Source organism: Somniosus microcephalus, chromosome 4, assembly GCF_052327205.1.
Source record: "Somniosus microcephalus isolate GS21.2 chromosome 4, FLI_Smic_1.0, whole genome shotgun sequence".
In the NCBI taxonomy this organism is placed as follows: domain Eukaryota; kingdom Metazoa; phylum Chordata; class Chondrichthyes; order Squaliformes; family Somniosidae; genus Somniosus; species Somniosus microcephalus.
This window is the reverse complement of record NC_140990.1, coordinates 318,038,424-318,066,230: the sequence shown is the minus strand read 5'-3', so window position 1 is coordinate 318,066,230 and position 27,807 is coordinate 318,038,424. Positions and strand designations below refer to the sequence as shown.

The following is a 27,807-nucleotide window of genomic DNA, read 5'->3' as shown; positions in this document are numbered from 1 at the left end:
GTATATTTGGATTTCCAAAAGGCATTCGATAAGGTGCCACATAAAAGATTATTACACAAGATATGGGGTTGGGGGTAATATAGGAGTGGGTAGAGGATTGGTTAACGGACAGAAAACAGAGTAGGGATAAACGGATCTTTTTCAGGTTGGCAGGCTGTAACTAGTGGGGTGCCGCAAGGATCAGTGTTGGGGCCTCAGCTATTTACAATCTATATTAATGACCTAGATGAAGGGACTGAGTGTAATGTATCCAAGTTTGCTGATGATACAAAGCTAGGTGGGACAGTAAGCTGAGGAGAACACACAGAATCTGCAAAGGGATATAGATAGACTGAGTGGGCAGTAAAGTGGTAGTTGGAGTATAATGTAGAGAAATGTGAGGTTATTCACTTTGGTAGGAAGAATAGAAAAACAATATTTTATAAATGGTGAGAAACTTTCAAATGTTGGTGTTTGGAGAGATTTGGGTCTATTCGTGCAAGAAACACAGAAAGCTAGCATGCAGGCACAGCAAGCAATAAGGAAGGCAAATGGCATGTTGGCCTTTATTGCAAGGGGGTTGGAGTATAAGAGTAAGGAAGCCTTGCTACAATTGTATAGGGCCTTGGTGAGACTACACCTGGAGTACTGTGCACAGTTTTGGTCTCCTTATCTGAGGAAGGATATACTTGCCTTGGAGGTGGTGCAACGAAGGTTCACTAGATTGATTCCTGGGATGAAAGGGCTGTCCTATGAGGAGAGATTGTGTAGAATGGGCCTATACTCTCTGGAGTTTAGAAGAATGAGGTGTGATCTCATTGAAACATACAAGATTCTGAGGGGGATTGACAGGGTAGATGCTGAGAGGTTGTTTCCCCTGGCTGGAGTGTCTAGAACTAGGGGGCATAGTCTCAGGATAAGGGGTTGGCCATTTAAGACTGAGATGAGGAGGAACTTCTTCACTCAGAGGGTTGTGAATCTTTGGAATTCTCTGCCCCAGAGGGCTGTGAATACTGAGTCTTGGAGTATATTCAAAGCTGAGATAGATTTTTGGACTCTAGGGGAATCAAGGGATGTGGAGATCGGGCGGGAAAGCGGAGTTGAGGTCGATGATCAGCCATGATCTTATTGAATGGCGGAGCAGGCACGAGGGGCCGTATAGCCAACTCCTGCTTTTGTTTATGTTCTTATGTTCTACCACACCTCCCCACTCCCCCCCCCCCCCCCCCCGCCAAATCCCCTGGTCCCGCTCCCAACTCAGATGGAGGGAGGAGAAAAGGTTGCTCTGCAGATTAAGCTAATTGCTGATGGGTATAATCATTTGATGAATGGCCACTGGAGTGAGGTACCGGATGGGTGCCACCTAGCAAGAGTCCCCACCTTCAGGAAAAGAGGAAAAAGCAGAGTCAGTATATTTATTTCTTAGAAAACATTCTTACATAGTTCTTAAAGACCATCTTTGACTATTGTATCTTACTAGATTTACATAAGAACATATGAAATAGGAGCAGGAGTCAGTCATTCGGCCCCTCGAGCCTGCTCCGCCATTCAATAAGATCATGGCTGATCTGATCTTAGCCTCAGCTCCACTTCCCACCCACTCCCCATAACTCTTGACTCCCTTATCGTTCAAAAATCTGTCTATCTCCACTTAAATATATTCAATAACCCAGGCTCCACAGCTCTGTGGGGTAGAGAATTCTACAGATTCATGACCCTCTGAGAGAAGAAATTCCTCCTCATCTCTGTTTTAAATGGGCGACATTATGATGAAACTATGCCCCCTCGTTCTAGAGTCCCCCACAAGGGGAAACATCCTCCCTGCATCTACCCTGTCAAGCCCCCTCAGAATCTTATATGTTTCAATAAGATCCCCTCTCATTCTTCTAAACTCCAATGTGTATAGGCTCAACATTTCTTCATCTCCGGAGTCAACCTAGTGAACTGTCTCTGATCTGCCTCCAATGCAAGTATATCCCTCCTTAAATAAGGCGACCAAAATTGTAAGCTGTACTCCAGGTGTGGTCTCACCAATACCCTGTACAGTTGTAGTAGGACTTCCCTACTTTTATACTCCATCCCCCTTGCAATAAAGGCCAACATTCCATTTTCCTTCCTAATTACTTGCTGTACCTGCATGCTAACTTTTTGTGTTTCATGTACAAGGACCCCCCAGACCCCTCTGTACTGTAGCATTTTGTAATCTTTCTCCATTTAAATAATAATTTGCTTTTTTATTTTTCCTACCTACCTCACACTTTCCCACATTATACTCCATTTGCCAAATGTTTGCCCACTCACTTAGCCTATCTATATCCCTTTGCAGATACTTTGTGCCCTCTTCACAACTTGCTTTCCCACCTATCTTTGTATCATCAGCAAATTTGGCTACATTACACTCAGTCCCTTCATCCAAGTCATTAATATAGATTGTAAATAGTTGAGGCCCCAGCACTGATCCCTGTGGCACCCCACTAGTTACAGTTTGCCAACCGGAAAATTACCCATTTATCCCGACTCTCTCTTTTCTATTAGTTAGTCAATCCTCTATCCATGCTAATACAGGAAACTCTCTTTTAACTGGCACCTAAATATCTGGAAATCTCTCTTAACTGGCAAAATTCAGGAGTAGGCTCAGGTAAGTTTCACTATATATTAGTGGCCGTGTAACCGGGGTTCCTGCACCTGTGGCCGTGCAACAGGGACTCCTGGATCTGTGGCCGTGTAACCGGGACTCATGCACAAGTGCCGTGTAACCAGGGCTCCTGCACCTGTGGCCGTGTATGGGGCTCTCGTACCTTGGTAAGTATACCTCTCTGTAATCTGGACTTTTTGATCAACTGGCACCACGCCGGTCCCGTCGGTGCCGGATAAAAGAGTTTCCTGTATATTACCCCCAACCCCATGGAAGACTTGCATTTATATTGTGCTTTTATCATATGTCCCACAAACATCCCATACAATAAATTGCTTTGAAATGCAGTAACGTGGGTAAACAGCCACCACTTGGTGAACAGTAAGATGCCACAAACAGCCATGAGATGTGTGGTAAACCACTGTTTGTATTCCTGTTTGTCCTGTTTGTATTCCACTGTGTACATGCCTGGACATGCCTCGGCTGACTCCTCCCACAGGTCCTAGTATAAAGGTGACTGCTCCCCAGCCCTTAGTATCATGGACCGGTCGACCACGCGAGGCAGACCTCCATTCTGTTGTTAATAAAAGCCTTTAGTTACTCTTCTAACTCTCAGTCTTTTATGAGTAATTGATAGCGCATCAAGATGAATTACCAATTAATCTGCTTCTTGGGATTATTGGCTGAGAGAACAATGTTGGCCAATTCAGGAGAATTCCATCTTCCTCTTCACATGGTACTTTGGAATCTTTAATGTCCACTTGAACTGGCAAATGGGCTCTTGTTTTAATATTTCATCCAAAGAACGGCAGCTCTTAACAACACAACGCTTCTTCAGTACTGTTCTGGAATGTCAGTCTGGATTGTGCGGATGTAAAGTAGAGGAAACGATTCCTAACATAGAACAATAGGAGCAGGAGTAGGCCATTCGGCCCTTCGAGTCTGCTCCGCCATTCAATATGATCATGGCTGATCCTCTATCTCATTACCATATTCCTGCTCTCTCCCCGTACCCCTTGATGCCTTTTGTGTCTAGAAATCTATCTATCTCCTTCTTAAACATATTCAGTGACTTGGCCTCCACAGCCTTCTGTGGTAGAGAATTCCACAGGTTCACCACCCTCTGAGTGAAGAAATTTCTCCTCATCTCAACCCTAAATGACCTACCCCGTATCCTGAGATTGTGACCCCTCGTTCTAGATCCCCCCCCCCCCCCCCCCCCACAGCCAGGGGAAACATCCTTCCTGCATCCAGTCTGTCTAGCCCTGTCAGAATTTTATAAGTTTCAATGAGATCCCCTCTCGTTCTTCTAAACTCTAGTGAATACAGGCCTAGCCGACCCAATCTCTCCTCATATGACTGTCCTGCCATCCCAATGAAAGATTTACTCTCAAAATATAAGCATTTGTAATTTTTTTCGTTAAAAACGTATGCTATATGTTAGATCCGTGTGTTAATGGAGACACAGAATGCAGGAGTTGATTTAACAAGTGTTTACTGAACAAAGTCTGGAGGTGAACTAACTACACAAGACGCTATACAGGCTTATATACCTGAGTGGTCACTACTGGTACTACAGTATACAGGGGCTTCAAAAACATAGTTCCTCTTAAAGGTACATACACTACAATTCCTCCCCTTTTAGATAAATAGTACATAACATTTTAAGTAATCATTAAATAACATTTTTACAAGAACAATAATATACACATTTGCTGAAGTTAATCAATTGCAAATTCAGTCTCTCTGGAGGCTTCCTGACTCGGTCCGGATAACGCCTCGGTGGTGTAGTAGGTTCTTTTGGCAAGGTCGATTCGGCTTCAATGCCAGTGTCGGGTTCATCTGGTTCCAGTATCACCGGATCGGAGGTAGATACTATGGGTATCTCTGCTTCATCACTAGGCGTATAGAGTTGTGGTGTAGGTTGTCCTTTTTCGGATGACTCTATGATCTGGTCAGCATGGCGCCTTATTATGCTTTCTCCAATGTCCACGATATACATCAGCGGTCCTAGTCATATGCAAATAGTTCCAGGCTGCCATTTCTCGGTACGGTAGTCCCGGGCCAAAACTGGTTGACCTATCTGGAAGGTTCTAGTTGGCCTTTCATTCATGCTTTGAAATTGCCGGTTCTCTACGTCCCTTCTGACGTTTGGCTTGACCAAATCCAGCCGGCATCTTAGGCTTCTATTGAAAAACATCATGGCGGGGGTTTGGTTTGTAACCACATGTGTTGCATTCCTGTACGCAAACAAGAAGTTATCTACCTTATGTTGTAGATTTATGTCTTCATTACCCATGGCCTTTATGGCCTTCTTGAAGGTCTGGACAAACCTTTCAGCCAATCCATTGGTGACGGGATGGTATGGGGCGGACGTGTAGTGCTTAACCCCATTGTTTTTTTAAGAACTTCCTGAATTCTTCGGATACAAATTGCGGTCCATTATCAGAACAGATCTGTTCAGGCAGCCCATTCCTGGCGAATATGGTCCTTAATACTGTGATGGTTTTTTCCGTGGTGGTGGAGGACATCTTTATTACCTCCGGCCACTTGGAGTGTGCATCCACCACGATTAAGAACATTGAGTCCATAAATAGACCAGCAAAGCCGATATGTACCTTTTGCCATGGAGATGAGGGCCGCTCCCATGGATGTAGAGGGGCTTGTGGTGGGGCGTTTTGGACCTTCTGGCATCCTAGACAGCTCTTGGTCATTTCTTCGATGTCTCCATCGATACCTGGCCACCACACAAACGCTCTGGCTAAGTTCTTCATTTTCACTCCACCCAGATGCCCCTCGTGAAGCTCCTTTAGCACTCTATCCTTGAGTTTGGGTGGAATCACCACTCTGGATCCACACATCAAGGTTCCTCGGCACACTGACAGCTGTTCTCTTCTTTGCGAGAATGCTGGCAACAGTGGTTCGCCATGTGCTGGCCATCCCTTCACCGTTAAATCATAGACTCGTGAAAGAGTCGGGTCATTTCGCGTTTCCTTTTCAATGGTAGAATTTGTCACCGGTAGACATTCCACTATGGTAGAGTGGAACATCTCCACTGGGTCCACTGTAGGCGCCTCTTCCACCGTTGGCAACGGTAGGCGCGATAACCCATCAGCATTCCCATGCTGTTTTGTTCCTTTGTATTCTATGTCATATTGGTGTGCCCCTAGGAAAAGGGACCACCTCTGTAGCCTTTGCACTGTCATAATGGGAATGCCCTTTTTAGGGTTGAATATGGAGACGAGGGGTTGATGGTCAGTCAACAAGGTAAATTTTTGTCCGTGTAGGTAATGGTTGAATTTCTTCACCCCCCACACCAGGCTGAGTGTCTCCCTGTCGATCTGGGCATAGTTACGCTCAGCTGAGTTCAATGAGCGTGACGCAAAAGCTATCGGCCGTTCCGAGCCATCAGGGAATCTATGCGATAATACCGCTCCCACGCTGTAAGGGGATGCATCGCACGCCAGTCTGATTGGCAGTGATGGGTTGTAATGAGCCAACACTTCCCTGGACGTGATCAAGCTTTTGCATTTATGGAAGGCCCGATTACAGTCTTCGCTCCATTTCCAAACTACTCCCGTTTGTAGCAGTGCGTTAAGAGGGTGCAGAACCGTCGACAAGTTTGGTAAAAATTTATGATAGTAATTTACTAATCCCAGGAACGACCTTAATTGTGAGACATTTTCAGGCGCTGGGGCCTTTACGACCGCTTCAATTTTTTCAGGTGACTTATGCAACCCTTCTTCGTTAATGACATGGCCACAATATAATATTTGTTTCTGGAAAAATTCGCACTTGGGGCGATTTGCTCGTAGGCCCCATTCTCTCAGCCTTGTGAGCACCTGCTCCAAGTTGGCAAGGTGCTCGTTGTCGTTTTCTCCTGTTACAAGGATGTCGTCTAGGTAGCATTGAGTCCTTGGAATCCCTTGCAGGACTTGCTCCATAGCTCTTTGCCAGATAGCCGGAGCTGATGCCACTCCGAAAACCAGTCGATTGTACTGGTACAGGCCTTTGTGTGTGTTTATCGTGAGATACTTTTTAGAGGCCTCCTCAACCTCCATCTGTAGATATGCCTGTGCTAAGTCAATTTTGGTGAAACGTTTCCCTCCGGATAGTGAGGCGAAAATATCTTCTATCCTCGGAAGAGGATACTGTACCGTGTGAAGAACTGGGCTTACAGTCACCTTGAAGTCCCCACAGATGCGAACTTTTCTCTGTTCTTCAGATTTATCATTATTCAACGTTTTCTTCATGACCGGGACGATGGGTGTTGCCCACTCGCTCCAATCTACCTTGGATAACACGCCTGCTTTTTCCAAATTCTCCAGCTCTGCCTCGACGGCTGGACGAATTGCGTATGGCACCGGCCTTGCCTTAAAAACCTTGGGAATTGACGCATCTTCCACTTTTATTGAGGCGGTGGCGCCTTTCAGGGTTCCTAGTTCCTGTTGAAACACTTCTTTGGCGTTAGCCAAGATTTCTTTTAATCGTCCAGGTATGACGTCATCATCGTTTATTTTCTTACTGGTCACCGTCAGTGCCTGAATGGAGTGCCAGTCTAAACGTATCTTTCTGATCCATTCACGTCCCAACAACCGTGGACCACCATCTTGCAGAACGTATAAATACAACTTCTGTATTTCCTTGCCGTTGTATACAACAGGCACCCTGATTTTCCCTCTGGGGTATACTTTCTGCCCCGTATATGTCTTCAAGATAATGGATGTGTCTTTCAAAGGTATATGCGGAAATAGCCGCTCGTAATCCCGTCGACTCATGACGGTCAGAGCTGATCCTGTATCTAGCTCCATTTTGACTGGGGACCCCGCTATCGTGAGGGTAACCCAAATGGTCTGGTAATCTTCTTTGGCAATTACATTATGTAATTTGAGACAGCTTAGTCTCTTGTTTCCGGAGTCGCTATCGCTCTTCTGGTCTTCGGAGCTACTGTCTGTCATCATTTGTACCTTTCTGTACTTTTCCTTTTTGACCTTTTTACTGTCAGCGGATTTCTTTCCAGATCTGCATACACGTGCAATGTGTCCCATCTTTCCGCATTGCCTGCATGCTTTGTCCTTGAACCAGCAGTCCTTCTGGTCATGGGTGGATCTGCCGCAGCGATAACATCTCTCGAAACCCCGTGTCATTTCATGGGTGCCGAAGTCCTGTGGCTTTTGCTGTATCTCTGCAGCTCCTCTTGCTGCTGCTTCGTATGATACAGCCACACTGAAAGCCTTGTCCAGTGTCAAATCTTTCTCAGAAAGTAGTCTTTTCTGTGTTCCTTCACTTAGGAGACCGCAGACGAATTTGTCTCGTAGAGAACCTGCCAGTCCTGCCCCGAATTGGCAGTGCTTTGACAGCTTTCGTAATTCAGTGAGGTAATCAGTGTCACTTTCATTCTTGTGCTGATTCCTCCTGAAGAATTTGAATCGTTCTGCTATCAGCAGCGGTGTTGGGTTTAAGTGCTCCTGTAAGGTATCAACAATCTCTTTAAAATTCTTGTCCATCGGTTTGGCTGGAGTGATCAAGTTTCGTAACAGCCCGTATGTCCTTGCGCCCATCAGATTTAGAAGTACCGATGCCTTTTTATCATCCGCTACTTCATTCGCCTTGCAATATACCTCCACTCTTTCCACATATGTGGTCCAATCTTTTATATCACTATCGAAAGCAGTAATATTGCCAGTCTTCGGCATCTTGAAAATCTAAAATGGCGCTTCCCGCGCTTTTCCTCCGTCCCCGATGGATCAAAATGGCGCCTCCCGCGTTTTTCTTTCTTCCCTGCCGAATTAAGATGGCGCCTCCCGCGCTTTCCCGCCGCTGCCGCTGCTGCTCTCCGCGGTTCCCGTTGCAACCTACAGCTTTTCTAGCCCGCCGCAGCCCAGGAAGGATCAGTGCACTACCTGCCACCAGCCCGTTTAGCTGGTGAAACCACAGTTTTGTTTTGTTTTTCTTGCTTCTGGCTTCGACCTTCGTCTGAGGAATCGATCTCCTTGAGGTGCTGCCGAATTGCAGGTAAGTTCGTTTCTAACTCGTCGCCACTGTTAGATCCGTGTGTTAATGGAGACACGGAATGCAGGAGTTGATTTAACAAGTGTTTACTGAACAAAGTCTGGAGGTGAACTAACTACACAAGACGCTATACAGGCTTATATACCCGAGTGGTCACTACTGGTACTACAGTATACAGGGGCTTCAAAAACATAGTTCCTCTTAAAGGTACATACACTACACTATAAACCAGATTAAGTGGTTTGTTTTTCCTCGTTGTCGTGCCTACAGTGACATGTAATACTAACATTGCAGTCACGGAGATGATTTGCAAGACCCAAGGTGTTTTATATATAGCATAGGAGGAGGTGGGGAGAGACCCTGCTAAATATAGCAGTACTGGCCTGGTAGGTATGCAGAACATGTTGGCACAGTGTCTGGGTGTACTGTGTATCTCTATCTTGTCTACATAAACAGCACAACATCAGCATGCTGTATCATTATGCGTTGATCCATATTCATATAGCCTCAGGCCAGTTTGCTTTGGGCATTGTCGATCAAGATTATTTTCCCAATGTCCTGCAAGAACATCATATGTATTAGTAACAACACCACCAGCTTGCATTTATATAGCGCCTTTAATGTAGTAAAAATGCCCCTAGGCGCTTCGCAGGAACGTAATCAGACAAAATTTGACACCGAGCCACATAAAGAGATAATTTGGACAGGTGACCAAAAAGAGGTAACATAGAAACATAGACGATAGGAGCAGGAGTAGGCCATTCGGCCCCTCGAGCCTGCTCTGCCATTCAATGAGATCATGGCTGATCATCCAAACTCAGTACACTGTCCCTGCCTTCTCCCCATATCCCTTGATCCCTTTAGCCTTAAGAAATATATCTAACTCCTTCTTGAATATATTTAATGAATTGGCCTCCACTGCCTTGTGTGGTAGAGAATTCCACAGGTTCACCACTCTCTGGGTGAAGAAATTCCTCCTCATTTCAGTCCTAAATGGCTTACCCCTTATCCTTAGACTGTGACCCCTGGTTCTGGAAAGTTTTAAGTCGCAACCAAAGGAGGCGTGAGAGGTGGCGAGGTGACCAATAACCAATAAACATGGATTACAATGGGGGGGGAGGGGGTGCAGCTGGAGTTTGTGATGGGGGTACGTTATGTCCTAGGTACAATGGGATTGGTGTTGTAACAGCATTTATTGTAATAATAAAATGGAATTTTCCAAAGTGTCATTTTTTATTGAGACCCCTATGTGAAGGGTCAAGATTCAGAGCATCACCAAAGTGGAAAAAGTGCAAGAGAAGACTAAGTAAATTAAGAAATGATGTTAAGCAGTGTTTCATTTCGATCTTAAAAGAATGAATTCCAAGGATATAAATGCTGGAAACACACGGCAGGTCCATCTGCATCTGAAATGTGCCCAGAACCGAAGCAATAAGAGTTATCCACTGAGCCAAGTGCCCTCGACCTGCATTCCAATAATAGATTACCCTTGTTGGGAACAACTTAACAGCAATGTGGAGGTGGGGGGGGGGGGGCGGTGGATGGCAAAAAAGAAAAGAACGACTTGCATTTATATAGCGCCCAAATACCCCTTCACTAATGGACAGATTCGGCACTCGATTAAATTAACCTCTTGTAATCCTAAACCATTCACTCGCGTTTGTGATTTAAGCTTGAGCCTTCAGTGACTGGGCGGCACACAGCAGAGTGCTTAATGAAGCTCTGGTATATATATATCAAGCTACAGGCAGCTCTGTCCTGCTAAGGAGAACTCCCAAACAAGTCTGCTGATGTGACAAATTTAGGCAGTGAAACAGGCTGTTTGCATTCCAGATCAGGAATGGAAGTGTTGTACTGTAGTATATGGAGACACCCATAGTGTGCAGTTTAAACTCTATCTCTACCGAGCCAGCCAGGGGCAGAATGCAAGAAGCTAGTGAGGAGCCAATAGAACAGGTACTGGTAACGTAAAACAGAGGGTCAGTGCCAGCAGTGTCTTGTTTTTTTCCCCCTCATAAGTACTGTGTTTAATTCTCTGCGTAGCAACTTCTGTTCCTCTCCCTTGCTTGCTCTTATTCTGTCTCTCCCCCTCCCTCGATAGGCCTTCTGACTCATCTGTTATTTCAATTTGCACCTGTCACTATTTCTTCTCTCTCGCTCGCTCTCTATCTCATTCAATTTTCTTCTTTATACATCTTTTTCTCACTCTGTCTACATCACTCTCTGTCACACATTCCCACTGTGTTTTTCTTGCTCTCTCGCACGCTCTCTGTATTTGTTGGGCTGTCAGTAACTTTCTCCAAAAGTGCAGAGCAAAGTTAAAAACTTGCTTCAAAGCCAATTATAAACATGGTTTTCCTGACGTGCCCTTGCACTAAGGAAAAATAATAAATGGGCCTGTGGAAATAGCGAACGGTCAGGGATAAACTGAGCAATGCAGGTTACAATTTACATGGGGCTCTCGTGATGTGTTACCTCAGATAAAAATTCCTCCATCTTCTCCCCACGTTTCTTGAGGCTTGAGAAATTTTCCATCATACTTTCTCTCACTGCGTGTTTAGCTGCCTGCCATCTTCTCCTCCCTCCACCCCGCGCGCGCTCAGTCACAATCCTTCCCTATCCCCAGCTAGTGGAGAAAACACTTCACTGTGAGTCCGGCTTTTATTCTCTGCTTCTTACTCTCCCTCCTTATGCTGTCACTGCAAGAAATCAGATCTGATGTTTTGACAGATTCACCTCCCCTGTTTCTGCCCACTTCATCCGCTTTCTCTGCACTCCTTTTTTGGCCTCACACCTTTCCCTCCTCTTTGTATCTGTACGTGGCTCACTGGTCAGCCATGATCTCATTAAATGGCGGAGCAGGCTCGAGGGGCCAAATGGCCTACTCCTGCTCCCATTTCTTATGTTCTTATGTTCCTCCCTTCTTCTCTTTCTCTATCTACATATTTCAGTCTAAATTGTTCCCTTTCTGTTCCGCACCTCTGAATTGGTCATGCTTTTTCTGACTCCATACCTTTCCCCATTCATATCCTGTCATCTCACTGCACATCTTTCGTTTTCTCCCATGTTCTCCTCTCTCATATCCAAATCGCCCTCTCCTTTCTGAACCCATCTTTCTTTCTCCCACAATCTTTATTTCTCTCACTTGCTCTCTTTTTCTCTACCGCTCTGTCTCGTCACATGTTCGGTGATGCACTGTGATAACCGTCCCTCTTGTCCATCTTTAAAAGTTCCAGATCCTTCTATCACTGTAGACTGTTCCTCTGCAACTCTGAGGCCACAGTTGTGAACCGAGGAAAGAAATGAGGGATCTTATTTCTATAATGCCGATGGTTACTGATTCCTACCCTCAATATCTTCCAGTTTAGAGCGCGGCGTTGCTGTCTTGTATTGAATAACTCTAATGGTAAACTTTACCAAACTTCATAATGTTTACATAGGCGCCTGTTGAACTAAATGGGTCATAGATGTTGTTGACCTCAATGAGTCACAATCCCTGTGGGAAAAGGAGACTTATGATATGATGGAGAGGAGATGAAGGGTTGGGACTGACACATGCTGTGTGTGTGTGTGAGTGTACTGTACTGACTGAATCTACACAACAGCTGATGGTGTTTAGCACCTGCGCACCTGGGTTTAGGTGACCCCTTGTGTTAAACAGTTGGGTAATAACCTGCAACTCTCATTCTGTTGTTCAGTTTTCAGATCTGGACAGCAGCCTGTTTGAAAAGTTTCTGCCCGACAAGATTGGTGAGTACAGACTTTAACTCAATAATTATTTTTGAAAGGACCACACATCAACCACCTGAGTGCATAAAATCTGGACCAGAGATTCTTTACTTGTACAGTAAATACATTTCACATTCTTAGATTTAATATTATGTTAAAACCAATAATTTAACCTCACAGATTCCTGAATTATGTTAATTTATGATGGGCTAATTTGACAATATAAGAAGTTATGATAAATAACAATGAGGACCCACAGATGGGCATCAACCGACCCCTGGAAGTATCTAGCTGTGATGGCCGGACACCATGAGTGTGCGACAGGATTGATGGTCCAGTTGGTCTTTTCCTGCCCATCAATTTTGTATGTTCATGCGTAAATGGTAATATGAACATACAAAATTGACAGGCAGGAAAGACCAGCTGGTCCATCAAGCCAACCCCACACCATGATGGCCAAAGCATCATGACTAGACACTTCTTCCCTTCCCGCAACTCCCCCCCCCCCCCCCCTGTAGCCATCGAATCTCCTGATAGAGGCAGAAAAACAGAGAAATAACCTAAGGCCAATTGGGGAAAAAAACGCTGGAAAATTCCTCTCCCCCCAACGCCCCCCCGCCCCCAGGCGATGAAAACCAGTCCAGGAGATCACATGGACCCAGTGTCATCTCTTTTTCTTCTCTTCTTAGGCAGTCCCTCGGAACCGAGGATGACTTGCTTCCACATTAAAAATGAGTTCTCAGGTGACTGATGAGTCCAATGCGGGACCTACAGTCTCTGTCACAGGTGGGGCAGACCGTGGTTGAAGGGGCGGGTGGCTGGGGTGCTTGGGTTGACGTGCGCTCCTTGCGCTGCCTGCGCTTGGCTTCCGCTTGCTCCCGGCGAAGAGACTCGAGGTGTTCGGTGCCTTCCCGGATGCTTCTCCACTTTGTGCTGTTTTGGGCCAGGGATTCCCAGGTGTCGGTGAGGATGTTACACTTTTTCAAGGAGGCTTTGAGGGTGTCCTTGAAGTGTTTCCTCTGCCCACGTGGGGCTCTCTTGCCGTGCCGGAGCTCTGAGTAGAGCACTTGTTTTGGAAGTCTCGTATCGGGCATGCGAACAATGAGACCCATCCATCGGAGCTGATCGAGCGTGGTCAAAGTGTCATCTATAAAGACACTGACCTTCTACATGATGCGATTTCTGCCCCATTCAAGAGGCGGACATGTTAATTATCAAGTCCATTAACCTCCCCTGCCCGCCCCCACCCCTCACCATGATCTCTCTCATATCCGCCCTTTGATTTTTCAACACCATTTGTGGGATGCCCATGTTACCCATTTGTTTCCTCCAATGTGCAATACTGCACACTTATCCACATTCAGCTTCAACTGCAGATGGCACCTGACTCGTTTTATAGGCAGCTTCGGGTTCGGCTGTTTCAGACAGGCATGGAGAAGTGGAGAGCGACATACTGACAGGGCGGGACGGGACAGGCAGAGGTACAATTTGTGATTCAGTGTTGACATTGAAAGCAGTTTAATCTGACTCTGATTCTTCCCCAACAGGGCTGGAACCTGATGCCGACATCTATATGAATTTTATGAAAGCCCATCAGTGCTATGATGCCATCCCAACCAGTTCTAAGCTCGTTGTCTTTGATACAACTTTGCAGGTGAGAGAAGGGATGGGGCAGTGGGTATGAGAGAGGGAACATTCGCAAAGAGCAGGGCTTACATAGCATTTACAGCACAGAAACAGGCCATTCGGTCCAAATGGTCTGTGCCGGTGTTTATGCTCCACACGAGCCTCCTCCCACCCTCCTTCATCTCACCCTATCAGCAGATCCTTCTATTCCTTTCTCCCTCATGTACTTATTGAGCTTCCCCTTAACTGCATCAATGCTATTTGTCTCAACCACTCCCTGTGGTAGCGAGTTCCACACTCTCTGGGTAAAGAAGTTCCTCTTGAATTCCGCATTGGATTTATTAGTGACTATCTTATGATTATAGCCCCTAGTTCTGGTCTCTCCTACAAGTGGAAACACCTTCTCTCCGTCTACTCTATCAAGCCCTTTCATAATCGTCGCTGGGTCAAAATACTGGCACTCCGTCCCTAACAGCACTGTGGGAGCACCTTCACCACACGGACTGCAGCGGTTCAAGAAGACGGCTCACCACCACCTTCTCAAGGGCAATTAGGGATGGGCAAAAAATGCTGGCCTTGCCAGTGACACACACCTGCCATGAACGAATAATTTAAAAAAAAGATATAGAGACACTGGAGAAGATGCAAAAAAGATTTACGAGAATGATACCAGAACTGAGAGGTTATACCTATCAGGAAAGATTGAACAGGTTGGGGCTTTTTTCTCTGGAAAAGAGAGGGCTGAGGGATGTCTTGAACCGCTGCAGTCCGTGTGGCGGAGGTATTCCCACGGTGCTTATGGAAGGGAATTCCAGGATTTTGACCCAGCAAGTTCACACTTGGACTACTGTGAACAGTTCTGGTCTCCATATTATAAAAATATAATATGGAGACCAGAACTGTTCACAGTACTCCAAGTGTGGTCTAACCAAGTTTAACATAAGTTCTCTGCTTTTTAATTCTATCCCTCTAGAAATGAACCCCAGTGTTTTGTTTGTCTTGTTATCATGACTTTCAGTGATCTGTGTATCTGTACCCCCAGATCCCTCTGCTCCTCTACCCCATTTGGACACTTATTTTCCAAGGAGTATGTGGCCTCCTTATTCTTCCTACCAAAATGTACTACCTCACACTTATCTATATCGAAGTTCATTTGCCAATTACATGCCCATTGATGGGGAGCTGGCACTGCCTGTGACACTGGACCCCCAGCGAGAGACACGGCCTTCGGGAGGGATGGGGGAAAGACATACAGAGCGAGAGAAAAGCTGAGTTTTGTTTCCTCGTCTCTCTGCACAGGTGAAGAAAGCATTCTTGGCAATGGTCGCTAATGGGGTGAGAGCTGCTCCACTCTGGAACAGTAAGGAGCAGTGCTTTGTGGGTGAGTTTTAAACCTGTGCATCTAAAAGTGATGGGAACAGACCCTTTTTAAAAATTTGTTTATGGGATGTGGGCGTCGCTGGCAAGGCCAGCATTTATTGCCCATCCCTAGTTACCCTTGAGAAGTACACACTGCAGCCACGGTATGCCTTTGGTGGAGGGGGTGAATGTTTAAGGTGGTGGATGGGGTGCCAATCAAGCGGGCTGCTTTGTCTTGGATGGTGTCGAGCTTCTTGAGTGTTGTTGGAGCTGCACTCATCCAGGCAAGTGTTTGTAAGATTTAATCATCAGTCAGAATTGATTAGTAACATCAAAGAAAGAACTTGAATTTATATAACACCTTTCATGACCTCATTTTACAGCCAATTAAGTACTTTTGAAGTGTGATCACTGATGTTATGTAGGAGAACACAGCAGCCGAACTCTTTCATTGATAAATATTGGCCAGGACACTCTTCGAAATAGTGCCATGGGAACTTTTACGTCCACCTGAGAGGGTAGACAGAGCCTTGGTTTAATGTCTCATCCGAAAGCTACCACCTCCAACAGTGCAGCGCACCCTCAGCACTGCACTGGAGTATCAGTCTAGATATTGTGCTCAAGTCTCTGAAGTTTGACTTGAACCCACAATCTTCTGGCTTAGAGGCGAGTGTGCTACCCACTGAGCCACATCACCATGAGCTAACTTATGTAGCGGCTTATCAAGTCTCTCCGAAAGATCCCTCAGTGTTTCAGGTACAATAAGTCAATCTGCAGTGCAGTTTGTGTTAGGCTGATGGATGAGGCAACCACGTTGTGCAAGATTCCACAGACTGCGATAAATGGATTGAGCCATTAAATCTGTTTCTTTTGACGGGGCTAGTTACATCATGTTCCACATGAACCTTCTGCAACCCTTCTTCATCTCACCCCATCAACATACCCTTCTATTCCTTTCTCCTTCATGTGTTTATCTAGCTTCCTCTTAAATGCATCTACGTTATTTGCCTCAACTACCCCATGTGGTAGCGATTTCCACACTCTCCCCACTCTCTGGGAGTGGAATGTTAAAACCCGTTGTAGCTCCATCCCCCCTGCCCAATGCATGTTCAGAATGATCCCGCTAGTTTTGGGAAGAATGCTGGCCAGGGCTCCAGGAGAACTCCCTAACCATCTTCACGTAGCGCTAGCGGATCTTTAATGTCTGTCTGAACCAGCGGGACAGGCAGACGAGGGGCCTTGGTTTAACATCTCACCGATGGGACCGCGCCTCCGACAGTGCAGCGCTCCCTCAGCACTGCACTGCAGTGGAGTGTCGGCCGAGATTATGTGCTCAAGTCTCTGGAGTGGGAACTTGAACCCACGACCTTCTGAGGCAAGGGCGCTCGCCCACGAAAGCAACCTGACACTAGAGCACAGACCAGGGATGAAGCATAAAACTTTTCTGGTTGGTATGGCTCAGTATCGCACCAGTCAGTGCATTCACTGGGGTTTGCAGAGGGGCTTGGACTGAACACTGTCAATTTGTTATAGTGAGGCTGAGCCGAATTGCCTGTGTATCCTAAATAACAACAGAAAATGTTGGAAAAACTCAGCAGGCCAGGCAACATCCGTGGAGAGAAAATAGAGTCAACGTTTCGGGTCAAACCCTTTGTCAAGACTGGAAAAGACAACAAGAGAAGAGAAATTAAGAGGTATTCAAAACGAGATGAGATGGTGATAGAACTAGTGGAGACAAAAGACGTTTGCTATCGTGCCTGTGTATCCTGTTACCTGACGTTGCTGACAATGAGAATCTCCTAATTACCCAATGATCATATCACTGGTTTGCAGGCAGAATCTCCTGTATACCCAAGGATCAGGGTCCCTGTATATCATCACTGAATAATTCAAATTCCATTTGGGTTTTTGGGGACCTTTACCAGTCTGTCAGGGTTCACATTGAGTGGTTCAGTCTGTTCGATGGAAGCCACGAACCAGCGGCCTTGCCGATGGACATCTCTCTCTCTCTCTCTCTCTCTCTCTCTCTCGCTCGCTCACAATGCTGGCGTTGATGTTGACCCACGACCCTCTGTGTAACTCTGGCCCTCTTTCTGCTCTCTGCAGGCATGCTGACAATTACTGACTTCATCAACATCTTGCACAGATACTACACATCTCCAATGGTAAGAATGAGCCTCATACACTTTTAGTCCTTTTCTTTGATCAAGGGTCAGCATTTCCAGAGTTGAACGGAGGCTAGAAGGGTTTGTAGTCCGCAGCCTGTAGTCACCATGTGTGTTCTTAAAGACTAAGCTGGGCTGTTTGGATCGATCTCTTTGTTTAAGCTCAATGTGCAACGAACAGAGGGTGAAAGCCACTCCTACAGCATACAATCGGGGTGCCTTTAACAACAACTTGCATTTATACAGCACCTTTAATGTAGTAAAACGTCCCAAGATGCTTCACAGGAGCGTTATCAGACGGAAATTTGACCCCGAGCCACATAGGGAGCTATTAGGACAGGTGACCAAAAGCTTGGTCAATGAGGTCGGTTTTAAGGAGCGTCTTAAAGAACATAAGAAATAAGAGCAGGAGTAGGCCATACGGCCCCTCGAGCCTGCTCCGCCATTCAATAAGATCATGGCTGATCATCGACCTCAACTCCACTTTCCCGCCCGATCTCCATATCCCTTGATTCCCCTAGAGTCCAAAAATCTATTTATCTCAGCCTTGAATATACTCAAAGACTCAGCATTCACAGCCCTCTGGGGTAGAGAATTCCAAAGATTCACAACCCTCTGAGTGAAGAAATTCCTCCTCATCTCAATCTTAAATGGCCGACCCCTTATCCTGAGACTATGCCCCCTGAGTTCTAGACACTCCAGCCAGGGGAAACAACGTCTCAGCATCTATCCTGCCAATCCCTTAACCCTGTTAAAGGAGGAGAGAGAGGTAGAGAAGCGGGGAGGTTTAGGGAGGGAATTCCAGAGCTTAGGGTCCAGGCAGCTGAAGGCACGGCCGCCAATGGCGGGACAATGAAAATTGGGGATACGCAAGTGACCAGAATTGGAGGAACACCGAGATTGTGGAGGATTGTAGGGCTGAAGGAGCTGACAGAGAGATAGGGAAGGGGGCGAGGCCATGGAGGGATTCAAGGCTACAATCGGTGTGAGACCACTAGCCATAGAGTGCGGTGACTATTGGGCAAAAATGGCAGCCATTCTGCCCCCAAAACACCCAAAAGATGAATGGCCAGTTAATCTGTTTTGGTGATGTTGGTTTGAGGGAGGGGTGTTAGCCAGGACATTGGGGAGGACTCCCTGTGCTTCTTCAAGTTGTGATACCTGAATGACAGCAACGGAGAGGCAGGTCAGACGGCACCTGCAACAGTGCAGTACTCTCGGCTTAGATTACATGCTGAAGTCCTGGAGAGGCTGAGGACTCGGAGGCAAGAGTGCTGTTAATTGAGCCAAGCTGACACCAGCTAAAGCTTACCGTATTTTTAGTCAGTTAAAACACCCTAGTCCAACATGAACCCAGCTCAAACTGCCTCTTTTTGTTGCATTCAGGAAAAAATTACATATATTCTGTGCAGTAACTGTACTGTTTTGTCATACTGTACCTATAGAAAAACACGTTCGTAGATTAGAGTGGACAATAGGGTTTGTGAGGACACTGATTTGTTTGCGGGTTGCGATAGCTTGGTCATTTTTTAAAAATTCGTTCCTGGGTTGTGGGCGTCACTGGCAAAGCCAGCATTTATTGCCCATCCCAAGTTGCCCTTGAGAAGGTGGTGGTGATCCGCCTTCTTGAACCGCTGCAGTCCGTGTGGTGAAGATACTCCCACAGTGCTGTTAGGGAGGGAGTTCCAGGATTTTGACCCAGCCACGATGAAGGAACGGCCGATATATTTCCAAATCAGGATGGTGTGTGACTTGGAGGGGACTTGGAGGTGGTGGTGTCCCCAGGCGCCTGCTGCCCTTGTCCTTCTAGGTGGTGGAGGTTGTGGAATTCCTTGGAATTCATCTGGGTCACAGGGATGCCAGTGTTCCTTCTGAAGTGGAGTGTTGTCCTTGTAGTGTTGGCTCACTGCCCTTTGCCAGGCTTTGCGGGAAGGGCTTGCTGTTAGCCTGTGGTCTCCTTGTGAGAAGCTTCTTTTAACTGATCAGGGTTAGTATTTCATTTCAAACTTTCTCTTTCAGGTGCAAATCTATGAATTGGAGGAACATAAGATTGAGACTTGGCGAGGTGAGCGGGTCCCTGCAGTGGTTAACTTCATTCAGGATTGTGTGTGTGTGGGCATGTGTGTGCGTGTGAGTGCCCATGCGTGTGCGTGTTTGTGATTAATTTTACTATAGATTAATTTTTCCCCGTAAAAGTTGCTTGGTTACATATTTCTTGTTCACTTGCCTCGGTGATGTTGCTCCACCTCCGTTACCAATGTTTTGCTGCCAGTCATATTATAGGGATATATCACCTTTCCATATCTAACAGAGATGTGCACCATGAGCATGTCAGGGGGCTGGACTGGAACATCGAGCAAAAACACAAATTGCGGCCTGGCTACAGGAGTTGATGGAACCTTACTGGTCCAGTCCAGTGGTTCTCTGATACTACGGCTGTGAGAGATGCAGGAATTCATAGAGAGTGCTGATTGCAGGTTGTGCGCATTTGGTCAACTATGTGCCTGACATATTGGCCCAGAAATTCGGGTCGGGGCTTCCCGCGGGTGCAAGCCCCCAACCTGCACTTACCTAGCGCGCCGGCCGTTGAGCTGTGGGCCCGCGTGGGATTCCGATCCTGGGCCTGCTCCAACTGCCGGCGCGCAGTGCTTGCGTATCCCAGGGGCGCAGTTAGTTTGAAGCATCCCCTGGGATCACGTGGGCCATGGAGAGCCAATGGTAGCAGGGAATGCCCATTCATAAATTTGACAGGAAGAGCTGTCAAACTTATAAATACTATAAGCCTCAAAACATCACTCAAACTTCAAATATTTTTTTTTTTAAGTCACATTTTTAAAATAAACTATAAATTACATGAAATAACTCTTTTAAACAATAATTTAAATTTTTGAAAAAATTAATTACAGTTTCTAACGGGGCTAAAAATAAACTTACCTTTATTTAAAGTATTTAAAAATAATAAACCTGTGGAAAAAATGTTTTAATTTTACTTAATTCACCACTTACCTTGTTAAAAGCAGGCCTTGCGACTGCTTTTTAAAAGTGTAACTGCTGGAGACTTACCCTCCCGGAGAAACCTGCAAAAAAAAACGTAAGCTCCTGCGCACGCGCTGCCTCTCCGGCGCACGCGTTCGACCGGTGAACCCCTTCCTTTAAGGGAACGGAAGTTCCGGTTTCCCGCGCGTGCACAGTGCATGCACGAAAACGGCACTTTCGTTGGGCCTACGGGTGAGTACACTACGCGTACTCACCCGTGGGGACCCGAATTTCTGGGCCATTGAAACCCAATACCATGTTTGACCATACCACTGAGACGTCTAGATAATTAAAGGAATAACTTGTATTTCTACAGCGCCTTTCACGACCTCAGGACGTCCCAAAGCGCTTTACAGCCAATGAAGTGCTTTTTGAAGTGTAGCCACTGTTGTAATGTAGGAACCACGGCAGGCAATTTGTGCACAGCAAGCTCCCACAGGCAGCAACAAGATAAATGACCAGACAATCTGTTTCGGTGATGTTGGTTGAGAGATAATAATTGGCCTGGACACCGGGGAGAACTCCCCTTATCGGAGGAAGGATGTTCTTGCCATGGAGGGAGTGCAGTGAAGATTCACCAGACTGATACCTGGGATGGCAGGAATGACGTATGAGGAGAGATTGGGTCGATTAGGCTTATACTCGCTGGAGTTTAGAAGAATGAGAGGGGATCTCATTGAAACTTATAAAATTCTAACAGGACTAGACAGACTAGATGCAGGAAGGATGTTCCCGATGGTGGGGGAGTCCAGAACCAGGGGATCACAGTCTAAGGATAAGGGGTAAGCCATTTGGGACTGAGATGAGGAGGAATTTCTTCACCCAGAGAGTGGTGAACCTGTGGAATTCTCTACCACAGAAGGCAGTTGAGGCCAATTCATTAAATATATTCAAGAAGGAGTTAGATATATTTCTTAAGGCTAAAGGGATCAAGGGATATGGGGAGAAGGCAGGGACAGGGTACTGAGTTTGGATGATCAGCCATGATCTCATTGAATGATGAAGCAGGCTCGAGGGGCCGAATGGCCTACTCCTGCTCCTATCTTCTATGTTTCTATGTTTCCCCTGCCCTTCTTTGAATAGGGACATGGGATCTTTTACAATCACCTGAGAGGGAAGACGGGGCCTCGGTTTTAACGTCTCATCCGAAAAACGGCACCTCCGGCAGCGCGGCGCTCCCTCAGCACTGCACTGGGAGTGTCAGCCTAGACTTTCTGAGTCTGAGACCAGAGTGCTACACACTGAGCCACAACTGGCACCAAGTGGAACGCACTCTCCCAATAAGGAGGACGCACTCTCCCACACTTGCAAAAGTCCACTGAAGTTAGGTGGCAGGCTGGTAGTTGGCTGAGAACAGCACTGGCAAAGGTCCATTTTTTTAATTGAGAAACTCAGGTGAAGGGTGAAGATCCATCGTGTAGGACAGCACCAAGGCTAAAGAGTAGCAGAGAAGATGGTGTAAAATCGAGATATCGTAGTAATACGATGCCAGTGTTGGGTTTTGAAAGGCGTAAGATTATCAGAGGAAGAATAGTTGAGGAAGGGGAGGACCAAGGGTCACAATTGTAAGCTGTATAAGGCCAGATCTAGGTTAGATGTCAGGAAGTGGTTCTTTCCCCAGAGAATATTGGACCTCTGGAACAGGCTGCCGTCTGGTGCGGTGGATGTTGATTCGCTGAATCCCGTCGAGCGAGAGCTGGACCTGTTTCTGGCTGGGGCGGAGAGCACCTCTTACAGAAGGTGGGTACTGCAGGGAATTCAGGGCCAGTGTGAGCTCCTGGACTAGTTTTGATCGCCTAGATGGGTCAGAGAGGAATTTCCCAGATTTTTTTCCCCCCCAAATTGGCCTGGGTTTTTATCTGTTTTTTCGTCTCTCCCAGGAGATCACATGGTTTTGGGTGGGGCGGAGAGTGAATATAAAGGTATCACAAGGTATCACAATTGGATGGCCAGAGGCTCTTTACCCGTCAGTTATTGTTCGTTTGTTTGTAAGTGAAGAATTCCGCGGTGTTGAGGTCCTGTGAAACCATGAGTTGGAGTAGGAGGTGGGAACAAGTCTTCATTGCAACACAGGGAGGAGGAACAGCACGTAGGATGGCATATTAGGAACTCGGGAGGAACAAGAGTTTGTTGGGAAGCAATATACAAAATTCAATGACGCACTGAGTGTTTCAGGCAACAATTTATAATATTGTAATAATTTGATAAAGTGCCACATAATAGGCTTGCCAGCAAAGTTGAAGCCCATGGAATAAAAAGAGACAGTGGCAGCATGGATACGAAATTGGCTAAGTGACAGGAAACAGAGAGTAGTGGTGAACGGTTGTTTTTCGGACTGGAGGAAGGTGGTGTTCCCCAGGGGCCGGTACTAGGACCACTGCTTTTCTTGATATATATTAATGACTTGGACTTGGGTGTACAGGGCACAATTTCAAAATTTGCAGATGACACAAAACTTGGAAGTATAGTGAACAATGAGGAGGAGAGTGATAGACTTCAACAGGACATAGACAGGCTGGTGAAATGGCCGGACACATGGCAGATGAAATTTAACGCAGAAAAGTGCGAAGTGATACATTTTGGTAGGAAGAACGGAAAGGCAATATAAACTAAAGGGTACAATCCTACAGTGGGTGCAGGAACAGAGAGAGACCTGGGGGTATATGTGCACAAATCATTGAGAAGATTGAGAAAACGGTTAAAAAAGCATACGGGATCTTGGGCTTCATAAATAGAGGCACAGGGCTCGAATTTTCAAGCCCCGTGGAGGCGGGTTTGGAGGCGGGAGTGATGGGAAAATTGCAGAATTGGGGGGCAGGAACTCATCCCGCCCCCAACCCGCCTCCGTGCCAATGTCCCAGGAGGCGGGTATCCGACCTGTGCTAGGAGCTGCCTCCCCGAGGCGGGAAGGGATTAGTGCCAATTAACAGCCTGTTAACAGGTAGTTAACAGGCAGTTTTTTGCCTAATCCCTATTTTTAGCCCTGAAGTGTGGGCTTCCCGACGGCTCCGGACCACGCCATGTTAGCGAGGTGGACCGTCGGTCTGAAGGGGTTGGAGGGGTCAAGATGTCCATTGTGCAGGTGACTGATGGGTGCATGTGTGCAGGGGTAAGTGTGTGAGGTAAGTGTAAAGTGTTTTAATAAGTTTCACTTACCTTTACTTTCTCCTGCAGGCTTCCTTCCTTCAGTTCTCGGGAGTCCCTCAGCTCACTGGCACAGAAAGCAGAATGGCCGCTGGACTGTCAAAAGCTGCAGCATTCTGCTTTCTGGTCTGAAGAGATCTCTAACTGAGTCTGAGTAGAAGGACTCAAGTTAGAAGACAGATTGTCAGTGTTTGACAGCTTCACAGAGCTGTCAAACGCTGATTTTTCATCTGTCAAAAGCTCTTGACAGATGAAATGTCAATCGCTGATGTCACCAGTAACCAGGTGTCCCTTAATTGGCCTGCTGAACCCGCTGGGCGGGCTTAACAACGTCAATCAAGGGAAAATCGCGTGGATTGGCCACAAGTCGATGGAGGCGGGACTACAACCCAAAAAGTGGGAATCCCGCCTCCATCACATCCCCATTGACAAAATCCAGCCCATAGAGTACAAAAGCAAGGAAGTTATGATGAATCTGTATAAAACACTGGTTCGGCCTCAACTTGAATATTGTGTCCAATTCTGGGCACCTTAGGAAGGATGTGAAGGCCTTAGAGAGGGTGTAGAAAAGATTTACAAGAATAATTCCAGGGATGAAGGACTTCAGTTACGTGGATAGACTAGAGAAGCTGGGGTTGTTCTCCTTAGAGAAGGGAAGATTGAGATGAGATTTGATAGAGGTGTTCAAAATCATGAGGGGTCTGGACAGAGTAGATAGAGAGAAACTGTTCCCATTGATGGAAGGGTCAAGAACCAGAGGACACAGATTTAAGGTGATTGGCAAAAGAACCAAAGGCGACATGAGGAAAAACTTTTTTACGCAGCGAGTGGTTAGGATCTGGAATGCACTGCCTGAAAGGGTGGTGGAGGCAGACTCAATCATGGCTTTCAAAAGGGAATTGGATAAGTACCTGAAGGAAAAACATTTGCAGGGCTACGGGGAAAGGGCGTGGGAGTGGGACTAGCTGAAGTGCTCTTGCAGAGAGCCGGCACGGGCTCGACGGGCCGACTGGCCTCCTTCTGTGCTGTAACCATTCTGTGATTCTCAGTAAAAAATTGGTGGATGTCCTTTATGAACACTTGTAAACCAATAGTGATTGTGACCTTTCCAGTTGATTGGCACTTCAGCAATCTCTTGGGCCTACGATGATCACGTGACCTCAGCCAATTGTCATCACACAGCCGGTCTTTTGTATCAAATTCTAGCAATTTCACTGGGCTGCAGGTGATCAGGTGACTGCTCATGCTGACTCCATCTCTGATTGACTGAACCGTGGGACTGTCGCTGTGTTGGGTAGGGTGGGGGGTGGGTGGGGGTTGGGGCACGGGGGGTCTCCAGGGATTCAGCAGGATTGAGTGCTGTGATTGATCCGTTGGAACGATAGGGCTTAAAATATTTGTAGGCCAAGGGTCCCTGGCAACCACCTGACCGTAACAAAGCGCAACATCACGATGACAAAGGGACATCACAAAGCGGTTTTAACTGGGCTGCAAATTTGGGAAGAAAAACCCTCTCTACTGGCTGATTTGCATGATTCATAGCAATCTCATTGCTTGTTGGAAACCATGTGATGGTTTTCCTCAACTATTTTCGAAAACGTACCAGGTGTGTGACGAGTGCACGCCTGGCTTTGTCGAAAATGCAATTGCTCCTCAATAAACAACAGCTGGGACCTAGGACTTTATTGATGAAACCTTCTGTTTTATTTATAATTTAATTTATATTTTATCTTTTGTCGTCACGTGTTCTCTGCGGTTTTTTTGGAGGGTGGATCGAGACAGAGTCATCTCTCTCCCTGTATATATGTCTTTTGCTTAAAACACTTACCCAGCTTTAAGGTAATGAGAAGGCTGTTAATAAAAAGCATATGGGATCCTTGACTTTATTAATAGAAGCATAGAGTGTAAAAGCGAGGAAGTGATGCTAAACCTTTATAAAACACTGGTTAGGCCCCAGCTGGACTGTTATGTTCAATTCTGGGCATCCCACTTTAGGAAGGATGTGAAGGCCTTAGAGAGGGTGCAGAGGAGATTTACTAGAATGGTTCTGGGGATGAGGGACTTCAGTTACGTGGAGAGACTGGAGAAGCTGGGGTTGTTCTCCTTAGAGCAGAGAAGGTTAAGAGGAGATTTGATAGAGGTGTTCAAAAACCTGGATGGTTTTGATCGAGTAAATAAAGAGAAACTGTTTCCAGCGGCAGAAGGGTCGGTAAGCAGAGGACACAGATTTAAGGTGATTGGCAAAAGAACCAGAGGTAACATGAGGAGAATTTAATTAACCCAGCGAGTTATGATGATCTGGAATGCGCTGCCTGAAAGGGCAGTGGAAGCAGATTCAATAATAACTTTCAAAAGGGGAATTGGATAAATACTTGAAAAGGAAACATTTGCAGGGCTGTGGGGAAAGAGCAGGGGCAGTGGGACTAATTGGAGAGCTCTACCAAAGAGCTGGCACAGGCACGATGGGCCGAATGGCGGCCTCCTGTGCTGTATTTGTCTATGATTCTATAATAATTCTGTGGATTTTTTTTGGAGGGATTTTTGTGGCAGTTGATTCCTCTGCTTGTCTTGTTGCTATACAAAGCCTCCTGCTCAGTGATAAGCCTCAGCTGCTGCCAGGCACTTGCTACTTGCCTCAGGCTTGCTCCTACGGTTCACCTCTGTGCCTCCCCCTTCTATCGAGCCTCACCTTTTGCTGCTGCTGACTTCCCCTTACCACTGACCCCCGCCCCCACCACCACCCCCATCTCATTGAAACTTATAAAATTCTAACAGGACTAGACAGACTAGATGCAGGAAGGATGTTCCCGATGGTCAGGGAGTCCAGAGCCAGGTGTCACAGTCTAAGGATAAGGGGTAAGCCATTTAGGACAGAGATGAGGAGGAATTTCTTCACCCAGAGAGTGGTGAACCTGTGGAATTCTCTACCACAGAAGGCAGTTGAGGCCAATTCATTAAATATATTCAAGAAAGAGTTGGATATATTTCATAAGGCTGAAGGGATCAAGGGATATGGGGAGAAGGTAGGGACAGGGTACTGAATTTGGATGATCAGCCATGATCTCATTGAATGGCGGAGCAGGCTCGAGGGGCCGAATGGCCTACTCCTGCTCCTATCTTCTATGGTTCTATGTTTCATCCCCTTAAAGGAGAGAGAGGTGGAGACATTTAGAGAAGGAATCCTAGAGCTTAGAGCCGAGACGGCTGAAGGCATGGCCGCCAACGGTGGTGCGAAGGGAGCAGGGGACGCGTAGGAGGCCAGAGTTGGAGGAACGCAGAGATCTCGAAGGCTTGTAGGGGCTGGAGGAGGTGACCGAGGTAGGGAGGGGCAAGGCCGTGGAGGGATTTGAACACAAGGATGATAATTTTAAAATCGAGGCATTGGTCGACCAGGAGCCAATGTAGGTCAGCGAGCACAGGGGTGATGGGTGAACGGTTGAAAGTGTTTCAAATGAGCTTAAGTTTATGGAGGGTGGAAGATGAGAGGACGGCCAGGAGAGCGTTGGAGTAGTCGAGTCTGGAGGCAACAAAGGCCTGGATGAGATCAACAAGTAATGTATGTTTAAAAAAAATGTTTGGGTTTGGATTTCTAATCTTTGTGTTGAGTAATTTATTCATATTGAGCGAGCATCATGAACATTCCTTCTTTAAATCAGATGATGAAGTACCTGGGCCTCATTCAGTTCAATGATTTTACTCTTCTCTTTTTCCCAGAGATTTATTTACAAGATTCCTTTAAGAAACTGGTCAGTATCTCCCCAAATGACAGGTAAAGTGATTACTCTGTGCGATTGGAGCTGCAGTATGTCCAATTTTATCTCAATGTTACAGGGGAGTAGCATACCCTGGTTATATTGTACAGAAATAGCAGATGCTGTATATTTTTTTGATTCATTCTTGGGATGTGGGCATCACTAACAAAGACGGCATTTACTGCCCATGCCTAGTTGCCCTTGAGAAGGTGGTGGTGAGCTGCCTTCTTGAACCGCTGCAGTCCCGTGTGGTGAAGGTACTCTCACTCAGTGATGTTAGGGAGGGAGTTCCAGTATTTTGACCCAGCGACGATGAAGGAACGGCCGATATATGTCCAAATCGGGAAGGTGTGTGACTTGGAGCGAAATT

At 46.4% G+C, this 27,807-nt stretch overlaps 1 protein-coding gene across 5 annotated transcripts in view; it reads left to right on the top strand.

Annotated features, from left to right (window-relative positions):
• Positions 1 to 27,807, top strand: part of prkag3a (protein kinase, AMP-activated, gamma 3a non-catalytic subunit) — a 67,620-nt gene that overhangs the window by 7,671 nt on the left and 32,142 nt on the right. Inside the window, exons 1-7 of one of the 5 annotated variants that reach the window (XM_085986805.1) lie at positions 10,155 to 10,582; positions 12,325 to 12,376; positions 13,903 to 14,009; positions 15,281 to 15,362; positions 17,447 to 17,505; positions 19,525 to 19,570; positions 27,400 to 27,454. In XM_085986805.1, coding sequence (XP_085842931.1) covers positions 10,490 to 10,582; positions 12,325 to 12,376; positions 13,903 to 14,009; positions 15,281 to 15,362; positions 17,447 to 17,505; positions 19,525 to 19,570; positions 27,400 to 27,454 — 494 coding nt within the window. In that variant the 5' untranslated portion in view covers positions 10,155 to 10,489. Of the gene's footprint in view, positions 1 to 10,154; positions 10,606 to 12,324; positions 12,377 to 13,902; positions 14,010 to 15,280; positions 15,363 to 17,446; positions 17,506 to 19,524; positions 19,571 to 27,399; positions 27,455 to 27,807 lie in introns of those variants that run through there. The other 4 variants (XM_085986804.1, XM_085986808.1, XM_085986806.1 and 1 more) reach the window with 4 other exon arrangements.